Here is a 19,786-nt window from a genome sequence, read left to right as displayed (position 1 = left end):
ATGTTAGTTAAAAACTCTCTGGTCCTACTCTGCTATGTGTCAGCTTCATAGCAGACTTGTAGGATTTATCCTTTATCACTTCTGCATGTTTACTGTAGTTTTTATTAGTCGGGGTGTTTTGGGGATCATTAATCCAGTTTTACCTGTCTACAGTGAACGTCTCATTATCCAGGGTTGCTGTTTTTTTGTCTCACTGAGCAGCTGAAAAGGAGGACCGTGGCCCCGGAGGAACCCTGAACTGAGCGCCGTGGCTCTGTGAAACTCTGAGAACGAACTGAGTGTCAACAGCAGCAGGACTGAGTATTTAACTTTGTCCTTATTTAAGACAAACAGAGCCATTTTAAGAGACTCAGATTTGAACTGTTTTCTACTGCACATTTTAACTTGCTGAATTATTAAAGATTTTGTTTTAAACTTTAAATCCTGGTCTGAGACTGTAAATGCTGATTTGGTCCAGCCTGTTCCCCAGCAGAAGCTTTAGGCAAGCATTGATAGAAACATCTGAACCCGGTCTCATGACCTGCGTCACATCTCTATAAAGTATCAGTCTGGTAAAATTCTCTCTCTATGTTTTTATTCTTGTCATCAATTAAACCATGTACAGAATCAATGTTACACAAACATTAAAATCACCAAGTATGTAACAGACGATAAAGTTAAAGGGGACAGAGTATAACTTAATGTAATTATTAATCACAATAAACAGATCAATAGTAAAGTTTTGGAAAACATTTAACAAGGAAACAGAACCCACATTTTTTGATATATCGTACGTATCCAGAGTATTCAGAGACACTATCTGCACGTTTATAAACTATTTACCCATTTTAACAGGCCTGCAGTGAAACGGCCAAATTCAGCACACAATTGGGCAAGACACCGAATTCTTGAGCCGGGGATCGATAGCCAATCTTTGGATTGGTGGACGACCCGCTCCACCTCTAAGTTCTCTCTTTTCAAAACAAATGGATAGTTAGCTTTGAAAAGCACCAACCCTGGCAGGATGCACATTAAAGAGAAAGCAACACATTTACTGACAGAACAGAATGAAAACAGCAATCAGGAAATACAATCATACATGTTTACTATACTATACTTAACAAAAACTACAAAGGTCTAAAACTGTGTAGACTATTAAAAAACAGGAAATGTTTCAATGTATTGACACAAAGTGTAAACAACAATAAACACAGTGAATACAGTAAACACAATAAAATACTAATAAATAAATAAATAAAACTTTGCCTGATCTATCCAGGATTGAAGTTCTGGAATAAACAGGTGTTTTGATGACATCATCTTGGACTTTTCAGCAATGTGCATGTTTTAACATTTTATTTATGAAGCGAGTAATCAAGAAAATACTTGGCTAATTAATGGACAGTGGGAAAATAATCCTTTGTCGCAACGCTGGTTGAGTAGCGCTATAATTCTTTTTAACATTTAACTACTAAATTTAAAAAACTACATGAATAAAGAAACGGTTAATTAACAGATATGTAACTAATTTACTTAAAGAGGATACAAGTTAATAATTCTCTGAAAATAAAAATCCAAGTGGATCAGGAATCAATAAAACAGAGTGACTCAGTAGAAACAGCTAGCCTGGCTCTGACCCACTTCTTCCAGGACCCTCCCTCCAGCAGAGGGGTGAGGGTGGGAGGCATGGCCTCATTGTGTGCTCCGACAACAGGATTTTGTGGAGAGGAGGAGCAGGACAGTATGTAGTCGCAGCCACGATACATGCTGCTCAGAATATAAAGTTACTGTTGTCTCTCGCTCAGTTTGTAGAGAAGCTCAGTATATAACAACCCAGCTATCAGGACATGAGGAGGAGGCAGGAGGAAACAGCTAGCTTGGCTCTGAAAAATGTTCACAGCGAAGCAACGCGTGACTGCGATGGTGGACTTTAAGGTGACTACTCTGAGAAAACAATTTACCACATTGTTCACACCAGTATGGTTTCTCTCCAGTGTGAACACGTCTGTGAGTTTGTAGGTGACATAATGTAATGAACGCCTTCCCACATTGGTCACAGCTGTACGGTTTCTCTCTAGTGTGAACACGTAGTTGGATTTTTAGTTCACCTAATGTAATGAACGCCTTCCCACACTGGTCACAGCTGTACGGTTTCTCTCCAGTGTGAACACGTTCATGGATTTTTAGTTTAGATGATTGAGTGAAAGCTTTCCCACACTGGTCACAGCTGTACGGTTTCTCTCCAGTGTGAACACGTTCATGGATTTTTAGTTTAGATGATTGAGTGAAAGCTTTCCCACACTGGTCACAGCTGTACGGTTTCTCTCCAGTGTGAACACGTTCATGGATTTTTAGTTTAGATGATTGAGTGAAAGCTTTCCCACACTGGTCACAGCTGTATGGTTTCTCTCCAGTGTGAATTTGTTGGTGGACTTTTAGGTTACCTGATTTAGTGAAAGCTTTCCCACACTGGTCACAGCTGTACGGTTTCTCTCCAGTGTGAACTCTCTGATGAATCTTTAAAGATCCAGATGTTGTGAAGGATTTGTCACAGTGCTGACAGTGGTGACGTTTGAGTCCATCTCTTCTTCTCCGTTTCTATAGAAACAGAGTTAGAGAGAAAGAAAGACAGTGAGTGAGATGTCATGGTGGAGCGAGCTATCTAGAACCATAAATGACATTTAGCATGTCTGTGGAACAAAACCCACAACGTTCAAGTTTGATTAATGCATTACCACCTGTGACAACCAACTGCAGGGTTGTGTCCACAGAGGGGCCTGGGGTGGCACAGACCTCTATAGGAATCTGACTGATCATCACAGATTAACCCATAACATTTCTCAATCATCTTAGCTACTACCTTCTTCACAGCTCTCTGTGACTCCGTTTCATTCCGTCATCTGCAGGCTGTATTTTCCAAAGTAAAGGTTTAGATTTTGTTGATTTGGTAAACAGGGTTTGTTTTTTTGTGATTTCCTGTCAGGTTTGATCTGCTCTGTGCTGCTTGACGCGCCATCCGTTAAAAATAGACCTGCTACCTTTTCTCTGCTGAGCGGAGGAAAGCCTGGGACGCTTCAGGGACGGGCTGGGGCCCTGTCTGGTGGACTCACAAGCATTGACCTGAAAGTGTCGCGATTTTCTCCAGCAACCACGACGCAGCTGGAGTCAGTGGACTTTAGACTTTACACACTCATGACCACCGTTCTCTCCCCCATCAGATTCTCCCTCACTCGTGTCATTGCCAAAACTTCTTTGATGCTGTTCTGCTTCTATCTATCAAATAGTTCTAGCTTGTGAAATGACAGTCTGCTTAAACAATCGGTGTAACTTGAGCATAATCGTTACCGGAGATGAGACAGCTATTCATTAATCCCTCGTCACAGTAAACTGTGAGCGGCGTCAGCCTGGTGTTTAGTGTGGCCATTGTTTCTGATTTTATTCTGAACAAAAACTCAACTGTGGTTGGGAATACTTATTTGTTGTATGTTTTGTGGCTCGATAACATCAGACGTGCTTTAGTCACAGAGAGACCTCTGCTTTGTTTTGGAACCAACAAAACCGACTGCAGCTGATATTACTGTAAATATTACTATAACATTGCAGTGGGAGTTTACCGGTCTATCTATAGCCGCTGTCACTTTTTCTTCCTGGTAGTATTGTGTCAATATGCCGGCTCTCTGCTCAATACGACAGGTAACATCACAGAGCCAGAAAGGACTCTGAGCCGGGAACGTTGGTTGAGCTGGAACATGTCTGTGTGAAAAGCTACAGCCACTCTGACCACACCATGGTTCACTTGATTCCTGCTTACAGACAAAAGCTAAAACTGTGTAAACCTGTAGTGAGGACATCAAAGCAGTGGACAAGTGAAGCTGTAGAGAACCTCCAGGCGTGTTTGGACACCACTGACTGGGATGGTTCCAGCACTGCTACCAACAGTCCACTATCTCATCCCCCACCTCCTCCCTTTCGCTTACCATCCTGGAGACGGATTTCAACAGAGTGTTCAGGAGGCAGAAACCTCGCAAAGCAGCTGGGCCGGACTCCCCAATCACCCTAAAGCACTGTCCTTATCAGCTTTCTCCGTTGTTTACTGATATTTTTAACACCTCACTGGAGACATGCCATGTGCCAGCCTGCTTCAAAGCCTCCACCATCATTCCTGTCCCCACGGATCACAGGGCTAAACAACTACAGACCCGTTACCCTGACATCAGTGGTTATGAAGTCCTTTGAGCGTCCTGTGCTGTCCCACCTAAAATCCATCACTGACCCACTCCTGGACCCCCTGCAGTTCACCTACAGAGCCAAAAGGTCTGTAGATGATGCAGTAAACATGGCCCTTCACTACATCCTCCAGCAGGAACTCCCAAGGAACCTATACCTTTCAGCACCCTCATCCCGGCCCTGCTGCAGGACAAGCTCTCCCAGGTGAGCATGTTTGACTCCACCTGCAGGTGGATCACAGACCTCCTGATCGACAGGAAGCAGCATGTTAAGTTGGACAAACATGTCTCCAGGACCATCAGCACCGGTTCCCCTCAGGGCTGCGTTCTTTCCCCTCTGCATTTCTCCCTATACACCAACAGCTGCACCTCCAGTCACCGGTCCGTCAAGCTCCTGAAGTTTGCGGATGACACCACCCTCATTGTGGGGACGAGTCCGCCTACAGGTGGGAGATCGTTCATCTGGTGACCTGGTACAGCCAGAACAGTCTCGAGCTCAACGCTCTGAAGACAGTGGAGATAGTCGTGGACTTCAGGAAGAGCCCAGCCCCACCCTCCCCCATCATCCTGCGTGACTCCGCAGTCACCACTGTGGACTCCTTCCCCTTCCTGGGCACCATCATCTCCCGGGACCTCAAGCGGGACCTAAACATCACCTCCATCACCAAGAAGGCCCAGCAATGGATGTACTTCCTGCGGCAACTAAAGAAGTTCAGTCCGCCAAAGACAATGATGGTGCACTTCTACACCGCCATCATTGAGTCCATCCTCACCTCCTCCATCACCATCTGGTACGCTGCTACCACTGCCAGGGACAAGGGCAGGCTGCAGCGCATCATCCGCTCTGAAGAGAAGGTGATTGGCTGCAATCTTCCTTCTCTTCAGGACCTGTACGCCTCCAGCACTCTGAGGCGTGCAGGAAAGACTGCAGCTGACTCGTCCCACCCCGGACACAAACTGTTTCAGACACTCTCCTCAGGCAGGAGGCTGCGGTCCATCAGGACCAAAACCTCTGGCCACGAGAACAGCTTCTTCCCGATGGCCCTCATCAAGGTCCAGGTCCCCACTGTCAGTGACTCTCATGCCTCCCTCCCCAAACACACACACACATAAACATTCCTGACACACTTTACAACAACCCTCAACTGTGCTTTATGCTCATGTTGTGAATTGTTGCACATACTTTCCAGCATTGTATTATAGTAATTTTTGATCTCCTTACTTTTCATATATTTATATTTCTATTCATGTCCAAGTGTACTGTAAGCACCAATTAAGGCAAATTCCTCATATGTGATTCTAATTCTGATAAGGGCAATTCAAATTATACCACGGCACACAGGAAACAAAAGCCAGGAGGCTCGACCGCGCTGCGGCACATCCATCAAACAATTCACCCAATTTAACCCCAAAACTCCCAAGGTCCCATCAGTCCCAAAAGTTCATCCACTTAGCTTAAATTTTCTCATAGCAAATAAATCCCGCCTTAGCGGAAAAGCAAAAATGCTACCAGGTGGAAGCTCAGTGAGTCGTCATTAACCCTCAAAGGCAAAGAAGAACAAGGGAGGCAAGAAATAACATTATTAATAGTCCATATTACAACCCGTGTCCACATAACAGGCCTGTGATACAATGTACAGAGTAATAACCACACACACGTTTACCAACACAGCTGTTATATTTGAAGGTCGTCTTGGTGACTTTTACAAATTCGTGATGAGCCGATGACGCTCGATCCTTCCTGTGACAGCAGAGCAGCCAGCAATGTTATCAATATGTAGGTCGGGCTGACTACTGTGTGTATTTTAATTTAGCTTCATTTACATTTACTGGTTTGACAATAATATGCACTCTACAGTAAATTATAGAAATTCGAGATACTCAATGCAACATCGGTTAACAACTTTTAGGTCTGTTACCTAGCAACCGAAGCCACTTTTCTGATTTTGCCGAGCTAAACGTCTTTTAATCGCTGTTTTTGGTAGTTTTTTAAAGAAATGATACTGATTGAAAATGGAGCAGAAACAACAACTATCACTGAACTTCAAGTCAGATGACTTAGAGGTGTTTGTAACCCCCGTCAAGAAATCCAAATCCACATAACGCTTAACTCGGGAGATTACAGATAGAGAGGAGGCTAAAATAACGGACCCAGTCACCGCCGCATATCCGGCATCCAGCGGAGCGTTGATGCTGCTAAAAAGAAAATAAGTCCATTTACAGTGATACGAAGACACAGGCAGCTGTTGTGTCCAAAGAGCAGAGAAAAGCCGCTGGTCGCTCCCCCCTCACCGACCCCGGCAGAAACCCGTAAGGCTACTCTTCTCAGTAAAGGGTACCAAATGAAAGGTCTGCTCAAGCCGGATCGATTGATGTAATATCCATGTAGTCTGTAATAGTAAAATAAATATATTAATATACAATGGATTTCTATTCCTTAGCTTCTGACTTTTCAAAGGAGACCAGAATTATGCCTCTAGGCCAAATGGTCGAGGAGTTATTCCTGATTCATTTGTGGTGCGTTATTTTAGGCGTTTTTTCTAGAAAAAGGTGATTGTTTTCAACAGGTTAGGAGCGTTTATTTAAGATTTTACAAAGTTAGGATGCTTCTATAATACACTTTTCTTATCTAAAGTTAGGAAAGGAACATTAACTTAGGAACTGTTAATCTGTAATGGCTTTTTTCATAATTCAGTTCCTAACCCTTATTACCATGGTAACCAAGCAGTTAGGATAGGATCTGCTGGTTAGGAAGTTTCTGTAATACGACCCCTGCTCTTCAAAGATAGTTTGTTTATTACTTAAAAACAGTCCCGACATCAGAATGTAATTATAGCTTATATTTTATTAGCTTTTGGATATTACATTTTGTTATTTATTAACTTTTACAATAATTTGCATTATATTATAAGCACAGCGTAGTTTACTTTAGCTTGTAATAAAATGTATTAGTATGAAAACTCAGATGTTACCTTTTAGTCTGGGTGGAAGATTACGGAGGCGTTTTTAAATGATGAGCATCGACAACCACTGACAAAACAAGCCAAGACAAAATATTACAGCTAAGCATTTCATACATTTAGTGGAACCTGTTAATGAGGCCTGATGGTAACAATATAATCTGTTGTCCATGCCTGGCCTGGTAAAGTGTAAAGTTTTACTCTTTGTTTGAGACTTTCTGTCTGTGTTGCAGAAATAACAGCTACACAATTTAATACCAAACACGTGTAACTAGTTTCAGTCACATTTTGAACACGCCGGCTTAAAAGAGATTTCTCTGATACAGACAGAAATGTCAAAAACGTTACAACCATCCCCGATCTCCCCTAAATATAAAGACGCAGACTCATTCAGATCATGACTGCTACAAATCAACGAAGCAAATGTTTGATGTGATCAGGTGGAAACGGTGAAGTTTGACTCTGCATCAGCTGCACAATAACAGATCTCTGTGTTTCAGACCACAAAATCCGAAACCAGGAGGAAGTCAGCGTCGATTTAGTTTAAACTTAAAACAAAGTAGAAGCGCAGCGAGCGGCTCTTCAGCCTCCACACCTCCAACATGTAACACACGGAGCTCCTGTGTTTTCCTGTCTCCCCCTCAGTCACAGCCAGAGAAAGCGGCCTCCGCCTGTCCGGTTATATCTCTTTAAATAAAAAGCTCCACATCTGGTCCTTTACTAACCGCTACATAACGGCTGGTCCTGCGGCTGCCTAGCAACAGTAAAACCCGCCGCAGGCTCCGACCAGAAAGGCTGCTGGCTGCTGGCTGCTGGCTGCCGGCTGCGGCGGCTGCCGGCTGCCGGCCGCTGGCTGCCGGCTGCCAGCAGCTACAAACGGAGGTTCTTCAGTCTCTGCCGGCTGCCAGCGGCCAGCGGCCGGCAGCCGGCAGCCAGCAGCCGGCAGCCAGCAGCCTTTCTGGTCGGAGCCTGCGGCGGGCGAAAGAGTGACACAGAGCTGGAAAACAATCAGGTCATCATCTGTTGTTACATTCACACGCTGATATAGACGTGAACACACTCGACACACTCGCTGCAGTCCACAGTGTGGACATACTACAGTACTGTCTGTTGTAACTGTTGAACAACATGCTCCAGTTAGTCTTTTTCCCCAGTAACTAAATTCTTTCACTGAGCGTTTCAGCTCTAAACACTACTTTCTTTGAACTTTCTTGCATTTGAACCCTTCATATTTGGTTCTTGCTGTTTCAGACTGCATCCTACAAATCAGTAATCTGCACTTCCCAAAGACCTCGTACAGCTCCGTCTGTAAAGTAGGTTCAAAATGAAGAGTTCACTATCATCGTGGGCACCGATCAGAACGCGTGGAACAAGCCAGGAGACTTCAGTCCTCTGAACAAAGTTTATCTTCTCTAAAAGGTTGCATTTATGAACATATAGGGGGATGAAAAAAACACACGTGGGCTGTTCTGAAATCTGAAAGAAAAACAACGATTAGAAATAAACATCAACTTAGTCTCACATGTCATCTCAAAGAAATAAGGAAACATAAATAAAATATTAAAATGTCGGCTGGTGGAGCGTCCATACTAAATACATTCTGTGATAAATACATGATGTTACACTGAGCGTATTTTCCCAAATTAAGAAATATCTTTGTGACTGTGTTGTTATGTGCTGCTCTGCTCTTAATATAAATTATAAACTATTAATTCATTATAATTTTAGCACCACAACTTGAATCTTGTGAACAATGAACTCTCACAGTCAGACTGCGCCCCCTCCTGGGGAAACTGAGATATAATGAGTTCTGACATTAAACTTTTGACTCACTGAGTCATAATGATGAGATAAGAAGTTACTGTCATAATTTTATCTTAGTTTTGGTATAAAAAGTATCGCAGTACCTTAAAAATGTTGACTCACCACAGGAGCTTTTATTTTGTTAATTCTTACCTTTTCTGGGCCATAAGGGTCAAACAACAGAGAATCCCTCAGTAATAATAGAGCCAGAACAGATCTAATTATTAACTGCAGCTTACAGCAGATACAAGCCAAACTACTGCAGGAAGCACATCAGCTTCTGTACGTTACAGTAAGGGAGGAAACATCAACGCTGACATGAGCTGAGGTGTAAAGGTCAAAGACATGTGAGCTAACAGACACATTAGAAAGTTCAATAACAAATCAAAGCTGCTCGTTCAGCCACTAAACGTCAGTGATTTCCTGTCAGAGCACAGCAGCATCCAGAGAGAGTAAAACAATGAAGGAAAGAGCAGAAGATGGAGGAACAGCAGCACTCTGTTCTCTTTATTCTGCATCTTTATTGGTCTGTCTGCTTAATGAGCAGCAGGTGGCGCTCAAACACAGTCTGACTCTTCAACAAAACCTCTGGAAGCTCTGTTAGACTCTGAAGGACTGAGAGTGAAAGTCTGGAGGTTTCTTTTGACCCCAAACAGACTTAGAGGACAAAGAGTGGGCTTTTGTTTTCCACAAGTGACGCAGTTCATTAGAAAACATGATATTTAATAAGGAATGTGAGAGTGAGAAGACGATAAAGAGGTTTTCCACCTTTGTAAATCAGCTTCCAACGCTTGTTTTGGGGCTGCTGCACAGACGACATCAGAATCTGAAGTAGAAGTTAAAGGTTTGTGACTGCAGGATCAAAACAGGACGTTTCACTTTCATCATGCTCCTTTGAAAACACAACATCTCTCTCTTTGATTTCTGTTCATGATGAGGTCATCATGAACATCATCCAATCCCTCAGCCTGGGTCGGCGGGGTCATCATCAAATGTAAAACAGGTAAATGGTCTGTGCTTCAATCAATAACAGAAAAAATATTGTTGAGTGGAAACAGTTCATTGAACGTCCAGTTTCAAATGATGAGTCAAAGCTTCTCTTTGAGTCGACTAATTTAATGAGAATATTGAAAAGGACTCGAGTCTCAAGTCTCCAGCTCAGATTATTACAGCACCAACCCTGGCAGGATGCAAGTTAAACAGAAAGCAACACATTTACTGACAGAACAGAAAGCAAACAGCTGTTAAAATGGAGTCAGATAATGAAGACACGATAATATTTGATTCAGTCAGACTTTCACAATAACAAAGGTTTGTTCAGACTGAACACAAATGTGGTCTGTAGTGGTTTTGTAGTCCCCGTTTATTCAGCGCCTCTTCCTCTTCACTGGATCAAACCACAGCAGTTAAACCCAGAGGCATCTAGGATCTAATTCGTTTGAAGCTGTAATGGAAATATGTCCTTTAGTGAGTCTTCTGAAATAAAGATTCTAATCCAGACGTCTTTTAAGGGTTTTATTCTTTGCAAAGGGTCAGACAAACATACAGAGTGCCAAACAGTCTGAAAAGTGTAAGACAAAAAGCCAGTGAAGGAGCAGGTGACTTTATATTACTCAGAAGATCGAGGGAGTCGGGACCAGCTGTCCTGAGTCGAAGGCCTATCAAGGTCAGTCAGATAAGAAAACGAGCATCTTTCCCATGGGAAGCTTCACCTAGCTGAAACATGATAAAATATCAAATACCATACAGTGAGACCTTTGTATATTATAATGGAGCATGAGGGTGAAACAGTAAACAGAGTAAAATATCAAATTTCCATTACAAAGCGTACCGAGTCCTTCAGACGTTGATCTCAGAACTCAGCAGAAACGCCCCTTCTTTAGTCTCTTTCCTCCAGTTTCTGTTTTTTCTTGTCTCTCTGTTCATTTGTCAAAGACAAAGCTGAATTTTTCCTTGAAGCTGAAACATTTCAGACTTGAGCAGACACGTCTTCACCTCAGCTGGCGCCATCATTAACGAATCTGTGGCTCTTTGTTTCGACTAGAATTGGCTTTGCTTTCAGTCTGAACAAACCTCAACAGATTCAAAACCACATTCAGAAAATAACAACAGATCAAAATACACAACTACTCTATATACAGTTAACACATTTCAAATCTGGAGAAAAAATGTAAAGTAACTAAAGAAACAAGAAATGACCTGTTTAAGAGAAACATCATGGGAAGTTGATTTTACTCCAAACTATTTTGATGATGTTTTCAGGACCCCACAAGATTTAATATAATGAAGAGAGTGGACTCTTCAGAAGATACAGCTAATAGATTTGGTCTCTATAGTAATCACTTCTATTGATATTTGCAAGTGAGAAGCTATTTGAGAGAAAAAGTCCACATGAGAACTCTTGGAGACCTCCACCCTTTTTGAGATGCACGGTAAAGACTCACCAGAGCCAAAACCCCAAAAACACAACTGATCACATCTACCAAATACTTCAGGAAATACAACTGTGTACCATACTACACTAAACAAAAACAGAGACATGAGTAAATGATATGTATTGACACAATAAAGTATAAGCAAAAGAAAATAAAAACAGTGAATACAGATATAAAATAAAGATTAAATATGTTTCACTACAATAACAAGAAAACATGAAGCTCACGGAAACAATATTTCATCCAGCGTGGAGCTTCATTCTTGACTTTGAGGAACACATCTGTAATAAATTAGTCTAAACTCAAGCCTTACACACTACATCTTTGTTGGAACTTTTGACCCCATCCCATGGCCTTCTTCAGCAAACTGAACCTCCTCAGTCGTCATCACATGACTCTAGTCCAGCACAGTCACATGATAACAGGCGGATGTTCTCAGGTGGAGATGGTAACCTCTGTCTCTGTTCTCAGAGGCTCTCTGGTGTCCGAGGTGAATCTCCTTGATTTTTCTCCAGTTGTCGACTCGTAGATGGATTATTGGATGGGTGACGACAATCCTCAAACTTTAAACCAGGACTTCCCAGTGGGACTCCCTTACATGGCTGGACTGTCACAACATCCAGAGCCTTTAAGTTACAAACCATCAAACACCCTCAGATCTCTGCTGGTAGGAAGACTGAAGAGGTGTATGGCATCACATGTGATAGAAAGGGAACTGTCTGCCTGTGAACACCAGACCTGAACCACTCACAGCATCGACTGGGAAGAGGTCAAAGGTCACGGAGCAGGTTTCAGTGGACGGCTGGAGAAAGATCAAGGAGGACTTTCACATCTGACACCAGATGTTAGCTAGTTTATATATCACATCTGTAAGAAGTGTGTTCATTTGACAAAGTAATTTTAAAAAGAAGCGATTTACGCAGCGTGGAAGCTGGATTCAGCGCAAAAATGTTAAACTAATTTGACAGCGGTGTGCGCGCGAGCTACATCAAATTTGATGTAGGTATTCGCTACTTTAGCAGCAACCGTTTATCCCCAAAACTGCTGTTTCCTTGGTGGAAATAAAGCTTCACAGTTTGGTCCCTATGCCAGAGTTAACCAGTGTACAGTAGTAGCCTCCATGTCTGATAAGCACGCAACAGTTTTGTTCCCCACAAGAGAAACACTTGATGTAGCCTTTACAAATTAGTCCTGACGTTTTAAAGCGCGGTTAATAGTGAAATCCGTTAATCCCCGCATTCCTAATCAGGAATCAAGAAGGCAGGAGGAAACACCTCACTTGGCTCTGAAATATGTTCAAAACGAAGCATCATGAGTGCGTTGGTGGCGTTTAAGGGTACTGCTCTGAGCAAACATTTTCCCACATTGTTCACACCAGTACGGTTTCTCTCCAGTGTGAACACGTAGGTGGATTTTTAGTTCACTTGATGTAATGAATGCCTTCACACATTGGTCACAGCTGTACGGTTTTTCTCCAGTGTGAACACGTAGGTGTGCTTTTAGGTGACACGATGTAGTGAATGCTTTCCCACATTGTTCACACCAGTACGGTTTCTCTCCAGTGTGAACACGTAGGTGGATTTTTAGTTCACTTGATGTAACGAATGCCTTCACACATTGGTCACAGCTGTACGGTTTCTCTCCAGTGTGAACACGTAGGTGTGCTTTTAGGTGACACGATGTAGTGAATGCTTTCCCACATTGTTCACACCAGTACGGTTTCTCTCCAGTGTGAATACGTCGGTGCCTTTGTAGGTGACTGGATGTAGTGAAAGTTTTCCCACACTGGTCACAACAGTACGGTTTCTCTCCAGTGTGAACACGTCTGTGAGATTCTAGGTGACCTGCTCGAGTGAAAGTTTTCCCACACTGGTCACAGCTGTACGGTTTCTCTCCAGTGTGAACAAGTTGGTGTTTTTTTAGGTGACCTGATTGAGTGAAAGCTTTCCCACATTGGTCACAGCTGTACGGTTTCTCTCCAGTGTGAACACGTTGGTGGTGTTTTAGGTGACCTGCTCGAGTGAAAGTTTTCCCACACTGGTCACAGCTGTACGGTTTCTCTCCAGTGTGAACACGTAGGTGGATTTTTAGGTCACCTGCTCGAGTGAAAGTTTTCCCACATTGGTCACAGCTGTACGGTTTCTCTCCAGTGTGAACACGTAGGTGGATTTTTAGATCACCTGATGTAGTGAACGCCTTCCCACATTGGTCACAGCTGTACGGTTTCTCTCCAGTGTGAAGCATCCGATGTATCTTTAAAGATCCAGAAGTTGAGAAGGATTTGCCACAGTGCTGACAGCAGAGACGTTTGAGTGCCTCTCTTCTTCTTCGTTTCTACATCAACAGACAGACATACAGAGAGAAAGACAGTTAGTGAGAGGTCATGGTGAAGCGAGCTATCCAGAAGCAGCTGACACTAATGGCACCAGTGTAAACCTGTTTCCATCACAACACCAGAAGTCATTCATGCTGCAATTTTTTACAACAAAAAGTAGTTATTTTTTAATGCAATTATAATACATCTTGTCAAATCTAATTTTGAGTAATAGTGTGACTTTATACATTTAAGCTGTAATAACATTATTAAGAAGACAAAGATTTGTTGAATCACATGACAATTACCTGGGCCATAAGTTCATGTATTTGTGGCGGCTCACCACAATATAAATGCTGACCGCCACAGATTGATTTTCGTTTATTTTTTTCCCCCCCTAAGCCTATTTAAAATCATATTTGATTGCAGAGCGCCGCAGAGCATTCACGCAGCACTTTCACTCATGGAACACCGCTGCACAAATCTGTCCAACACAACGCTGTCAGTGTTGGAGACCCAGCTTAAAAAAGTTATTAGCCAGCATGCAAGGGGCCTAGCAAATAAGGAGAGCTAAGTTAATGTTAGAATGCAGCTGAAGGCTTGCACTCTGTATATAGGGTAGCTGGCAGTCAATATCGATGCGCGCCAGTCTGAACACAGCCATTTGATATGTGAAGAAGTGCCCCAGGTATTTTGTTTGATTTCAAATATTTAGCACTTGAGCTGACAGATTCCGATAACGAACGAGACTCCGGCATGCTAACTAGTTACGCAGAATACAAAATTGGAGATCCATTGTCAGTGGAAAATTACAGACCAATCAGCATCATACCTACAGTGTCAAATGTCACAGAGAAACTAATTTCCCAACGAATAATAACACATTTGAATGCAACTACATTTTCCCTTCATTCAATGCAATTTGGTTTCAGAACACTCCATGGAAAATGCTAATTGTTTTTTTTTCATAGAAAATATCAAACATTCACTGGATAAAGGTGGCGTGGTTGGAGCTGTGTTTCTCGATCTAAAAAAAAAACAAACACTCTTCTTAGCATTGTATTGCACATCACATTTGACCCCATAATCAAAAATATATTCAGCAGCTGTTGAAATCCTTCACTGCTAGGAGAAACAATAGCCAGCTCATTGGCATGCAAATCATTTAATAGAGTGTTCTTGTTTTTTTATATTATTCTTTACACTTGTTAAAGCACTTTGTAACTTGTTTTTGAAAAGTGCTCTACAAATAAGGATTATTATTATTATTAACAATCATACAGCCAGTTCTGCAGCCTTAGTTGTTCTGATAAATCATTCATACATGTTGAAGAGGGCTGGGGAGAGTAACCCCCGTGTCGTATTCATCTACTTGCCTCATACACAAGTCCCACAATACAACCATACACAGCACAGAGAGCTTCACAATGAGCAGTGTCAATACAATTTACATTTGAACACACAATTACACCTTTTGATAAATAAACACCGCTCAAAAGAACGTCTGATTTCCTACAGCACAACAACAGATCCTCACTTGTGAGCTTGACCAAACCCAGTTTAGCCTTGCAGGCACCATTATCCTCGTTGGTCATCTCAGGAAGACTATCGACAACATAACAAATGGTCAGGGCCGTGCAGACACCTTTGGAAGGGCAGGTGTTCAAAGTATAGAAAGGGCACATGGAACAAGGATTTAAATAGGGCTGTTCTCAAAATATTGATACAGAAACATATTGTTATGTCAATGTTTCCCCTATATACATTCAAGAGCGGTGGTGCGCCGCTGCTGGATTGTGGCCGCCGCTACTAAAAATTCCCACAGTCATTATCATATCAGTGCGCTACTAATTTTCACTCACACGCTGTGCAAGCACGGTAACACTTCCTCTCCTCGTTCTTCAAACGACATCTGCGTGCACCGTAACTCTAAATCGGGAGGCGCGTAGCGAGTGTTTGATTGTCCGAGCGGCAGAAAAGGACGGTGAACGCGAGCGGAGGAAAATATTCTGGCAGTAAATGTATGTGTTGGTTACGGTGTGTTGGCTTCTCAAGACCAAGAAAAGTCTGTCTGTTGTTTCCCCAACTGCTGGAAAAGTGAAGCCGGTTTGCGCTAAGCTAGCTAACAGCTCCCCTCCCCTCAGACTGTGCAGCTGAGCAGGAAATCTTATAGAGTAGGCTAGAGTAGCTTTTGGCTGCTATGTAACTGAACATTAGCTCAATTTATAGAAAGTAACTGGCAGCTGTAATTTATTGATGCCTACTTGTCCAATGTTGAGACCATCAGGTAAAACTTAGAGTAAACTGGTGAAGCCTACAGCTCTGTCCTGTAGCCTACAGACAGGTACATCGTAAATTATTTTTCAGTTTTCAGATGAGTCTGAAAAAGTGGTTGTTGGGAAAAGGTGGTGACTGTGGAGGAGCTGAGGTTAGTAAAGCAAATTAGTGATGCAAACTAGTCCTTTTAAGATAATGAGGATATGTTTCTTTTTGGATTTGAATGTGCAGAAGGGAGCTGGTTTCTCATGTTGCCTATTTTTTATATTAATGTCTACAGATAAATGTCAGAAGCTGTAAAATGAAGACACAAAAGGCAAACATGAACGTTTCTATAATGATTCTGAGGTGCTGCGCCATAAATGTAAAATCACTGTGGAGAGCATCATAACCAACCAAATAACTTTCCCCAGATCTAAAGGTTGTACTTCCTTCCCATCTTTCAGTGTTTATTTATTATCTGCTCTAGCTTTTCCAACTGTCCAAGGTGGATTAGCAGCAAACAAACTCCCGTCAACCTGGACCTTGACAGCCAATACCCAGCTCTAGCTTTCAAACACTGTTGACATAACGTACAGGGAACAGTTGCTGTTGACGGGTTGCTGCTGATACTACTGGAGGCGATCTGTGACTACAGATATTAAAACAAACATAGGATATATATTAGCTGATTAAACAATTATGTGACCATGAATAGATGTAAAGATTGTTGAGTGTTTGGGCCTGGCTCACAGCGACTGACCTGCAGAACAGGGCGTCAGTAGTTTTTATCCTCGGTGCATATATTATATTTATTATTTATATATTTATTATCAGTATATTCAGTTTTACGTTTATTGGATTTCACTTTCAAGCTATTAAATTCAATTTCAAATTATGCTATTTTTAACGGCAATTAAAAAAAGAAACAGGGAGCTTTTGTCACGTAAACATGTTTCAGTTATTTTAAATGAGATAATAAGGTATTCCGTCGAATACAAACTTAAAGACGACACCATTTGAAATTTGACATAACCGTAAACTTACAAGATGCTTATTAATTATTCAACTTCATCATTAATTCATATTTTTGTATGTTCTGCTTCAGCCTCATTTTTGCCCTCCTGAATACGTGATGGTTATTATTTACTTTTATTGTCCAGTCTGCCCCACTAATCAACATGTTAGTCACTGTGAATCCACTGCTTTCCATCCTGCATTAGTCCAGAGTTGTAACGAACATTAAACCTTGACTGAGACACAGATAATCACCGTCTTGTTGCTAACTTCACCGCGGAGCCCTACACGTCCAAAAACGATGCCAAGGGGTCTTAACTACGGGGGGCGCAGCGCATGAATACAGGAGCACGTGACCCAGTAAAGGGGTCTAGAAACACCTATGAATCAGGGAGACAGTATCGTGTTAAAATGTATTTTTGAACAGCCTGTTGTGCAGGTTGCACTTGGTTACTTTCACTCGACTGATGCCTCGTGGCCTCATAGCTGAGACATAATAAACAAACTAGGGTCCAAATAAATTGTTGTTTAGAAACAGCTGAAGTAACTGCAGCTCATCTCAGGTCATTCAGAGAATAATAACGCAGGCAGACTGTTTGTCACTGTGATAAACTCACCAACACACGAGGAAATATAATGACTCTGCTTCACTTTTCACCAGCATTGTTTCTGCTGCGCGCTCCCGACGCAACACGGGCTGCACTGCGCATGCGCCGCGCGGAAAACTCCCAGAACAAAGAAAAGAGAAACGCTCGTGAGTTTTTCTTTCAGCTTCCTCTCTTCAAGATGAAAACAGGAACCACGGAGACACTTTGGAAATCAAACCACGTCAACACAAACCCTGGAGCGGGTTTTCAGGCTCTGATCTCTAACAACAGAATGAACGGATGATACACGGACCCTCGAGACTCTTCCTCGTGTCTTTAGTCTCGTGATGAAGTCATGAACACTGACCTGAACATCGGTGCTATCAGAGCACGAGGCTGCTGTTTGGCTCCTGCGGTCCGGGTTCTGGTTCTCCATCGTCCTGCAGGTCTCCGCTGTGACTGGTGGACCGTGTTGTCCTGGACCGAGTCTAGATTCTGGTCTCGGAGCTCTTCAGGCTGAGATACAGGAGCGCTGCGGGATCCCGCGGAGTGTTCTCGCGATGTCACGGCGTCTCGCCCCGCCCCTTAGTTACTGTCGCTAAGGCCGTTTAGAAACATGGCTCCTTGAGTTCAGGCAGAAGATGAAGTTTAGTTAGTTGGTTTCCTGAAACCAGCTGATCATATTTGATGTGTATGAGGGAGTGTGCTTCACACAGAGCAGAGTTTTAATGAAGTGTTTGTTGACAAACATCTGCTGCTTCTCTCGGCAGCTAAGAGAGTCCAAACACATCATTAACATCACAGTGAAGCTGTTTGTTCACTTAACGGGCCATCGTGTGTTTCTCCAGGTCGGCTCTCTATTCAAATGGGGATCAGCTGCTTGAAAAGGCGACTGATGCGCATTTTCACCTCTCTTCAGGTGATCAGCTTGAATAGGAGGCAGAGAGCTGAACATGTGGACATCAGCTGGCTATTCAGCTGCATTAATGAGCAGCCCAAACAGATGCAAACACAAAGCCACTGAAGGAAAACTGTGTGTTGTGAATGTAGCCTGCAAACCTCTTTAGTCTCCGTTAATACAGAAGAAATTAGAAATATAACAACAACATGTTGATGTGATGCTCATGTAGTGTATAATATATGTGCATTTGACGCATAATAGTTTAAAATAGCACTGTAGCAGCAGGACAGAGGGTCAGTGACCTAAGGGGAGAGCAGTGATTGATGGTTATGTAGGGACTGAACTGTTCTATGGAATTTGACCTCTGAACCCTTGTTTTGTTACCTCAGAATAGTACTGAACCCTTCTATGGTACCTAAACACATCCTATATAAGCTATGTTTGATGTACAGAGAGACAGAGTGGTTATCGGGCTGGGTCTCTCTCCAAGCTGCTGCAGAGCTTGTAATTGATGCTGAACTCCTTGATGTAATAAACTTTTATGATCAAGAACAGTGTCAAGCAGATTTCTTCTCAACACATCATCGCAGCATTATTGTTCGGACACCACAGAAATTGGCACCCCAGATGGGACCGTGTTGTGCCATCACGGGGCTCCATCGAGCTGATTCCCGCTCCAGACGCTGGCGTATATGGTGAGTTTTCTCATAAACTGTGGGCGCTGGTCAGTTCGTGTGTCAGTGTGTGTGCTAAAGGGTACACCGGTTCGATCCCGTGTGAATGTTTGCGGGTGGATGTGTGAGAAGACTCCGTTCTAAATTTAGTTTGCATTGTGGACAACGCAAAAAGGGTGTGTGTGAATGTAATGAAGACAGATAGATATAAAAGGAAGAAAAAGGAACAGCCTAGGAGTAACGGGAAGTGAGCTTTCAAACTTTGCAAAGATTAAGAATATGGGCCCTCAGATTCTTATAACAGTAAGTCATGTGGGATGGAAACTACTGTCGCGTGAAACTAGGCTTTAAGGAATAGTCAAATTGGATTAAGGGAAAAAGAGAGAGAGTGCAACCCTGGCCAGGGTCATTTGGCTTGAATAAAATTAATAAGGATAAGGAAGAAAATATAAGGTTAAGGAAAAAGGAAAATATAAGGATTAGGACGCCTCAGATCTGGACAAAAAGCCCTTGAAAGGCGATCTTAGATGGGCCGCAAATCCTGGAAAGGCACTAGGTGAATTTTCGGGTCCGTTCAAAGGAACTGGGAGCTTGTAGAAGAAAAATTTAATTTTAAGTTACCTCTCGATACATG

General features: G+C 42.6%; 2 protein-coding genes across 2 annotated transcripts in view; one reads left to right on the top strand and one right to left on the bottom strand.

The window, feature by feature from the left end:
* Nucleotides 1–19,786, top strand: part of LOC119912601 (zinc finger protein 2-like) — a 746,717-nt gene that overhangs the window by 410,149 nt on the left and 316,782 nt on the right. The gene's annotated exons all lie outside the window — the stretch shown is intronic.
* On the bottom strand, nucleotides 1,489–14,034 carry LOC119913334 (zinc finger protein 271-like). The gene is made up of 3 exons (XM_038732741.1): nucleotides 14,026–14,034; nucleotides 12,707–13,737; nucleotides 1,489–2,563 (listed from the first exon to the last, which is right to left on the bottom strand). The coding sequence occupies exons 1-3, from the start codon at nucleotides 14,032–14,034 to the stop codon at nucleotides 1,852–1,854; spliced, it is 1,752 nt and encodes a 583-aa protein (XP_038588669.1). The 3' UTR covers nucleotides 1,489–1,851.

Source organism: Micropterus salmoides, unplaced genomic scaffold (assembly GCF_014851395.1).
Source record: "Micropterus salmoides isolate LMB-PRFRI ecotype aquatic unplaced genomic scaffold, ASM1485139v1 Ms_hic_scaffold_2, whole genome shotgun sequence".
Classification (NCBI taxonomy): domain Eukaryota; kingdom Metazoa; phylum Chordata; class Actinopteri; order Centrarchiformes; family Centrarchidae; genus Micropterus; species Micropterus salmoides.
Note: the sequence above shows the minus strand (reverse complement) of the source record. Positions and strands in the feature narration are given on the sequence as shown.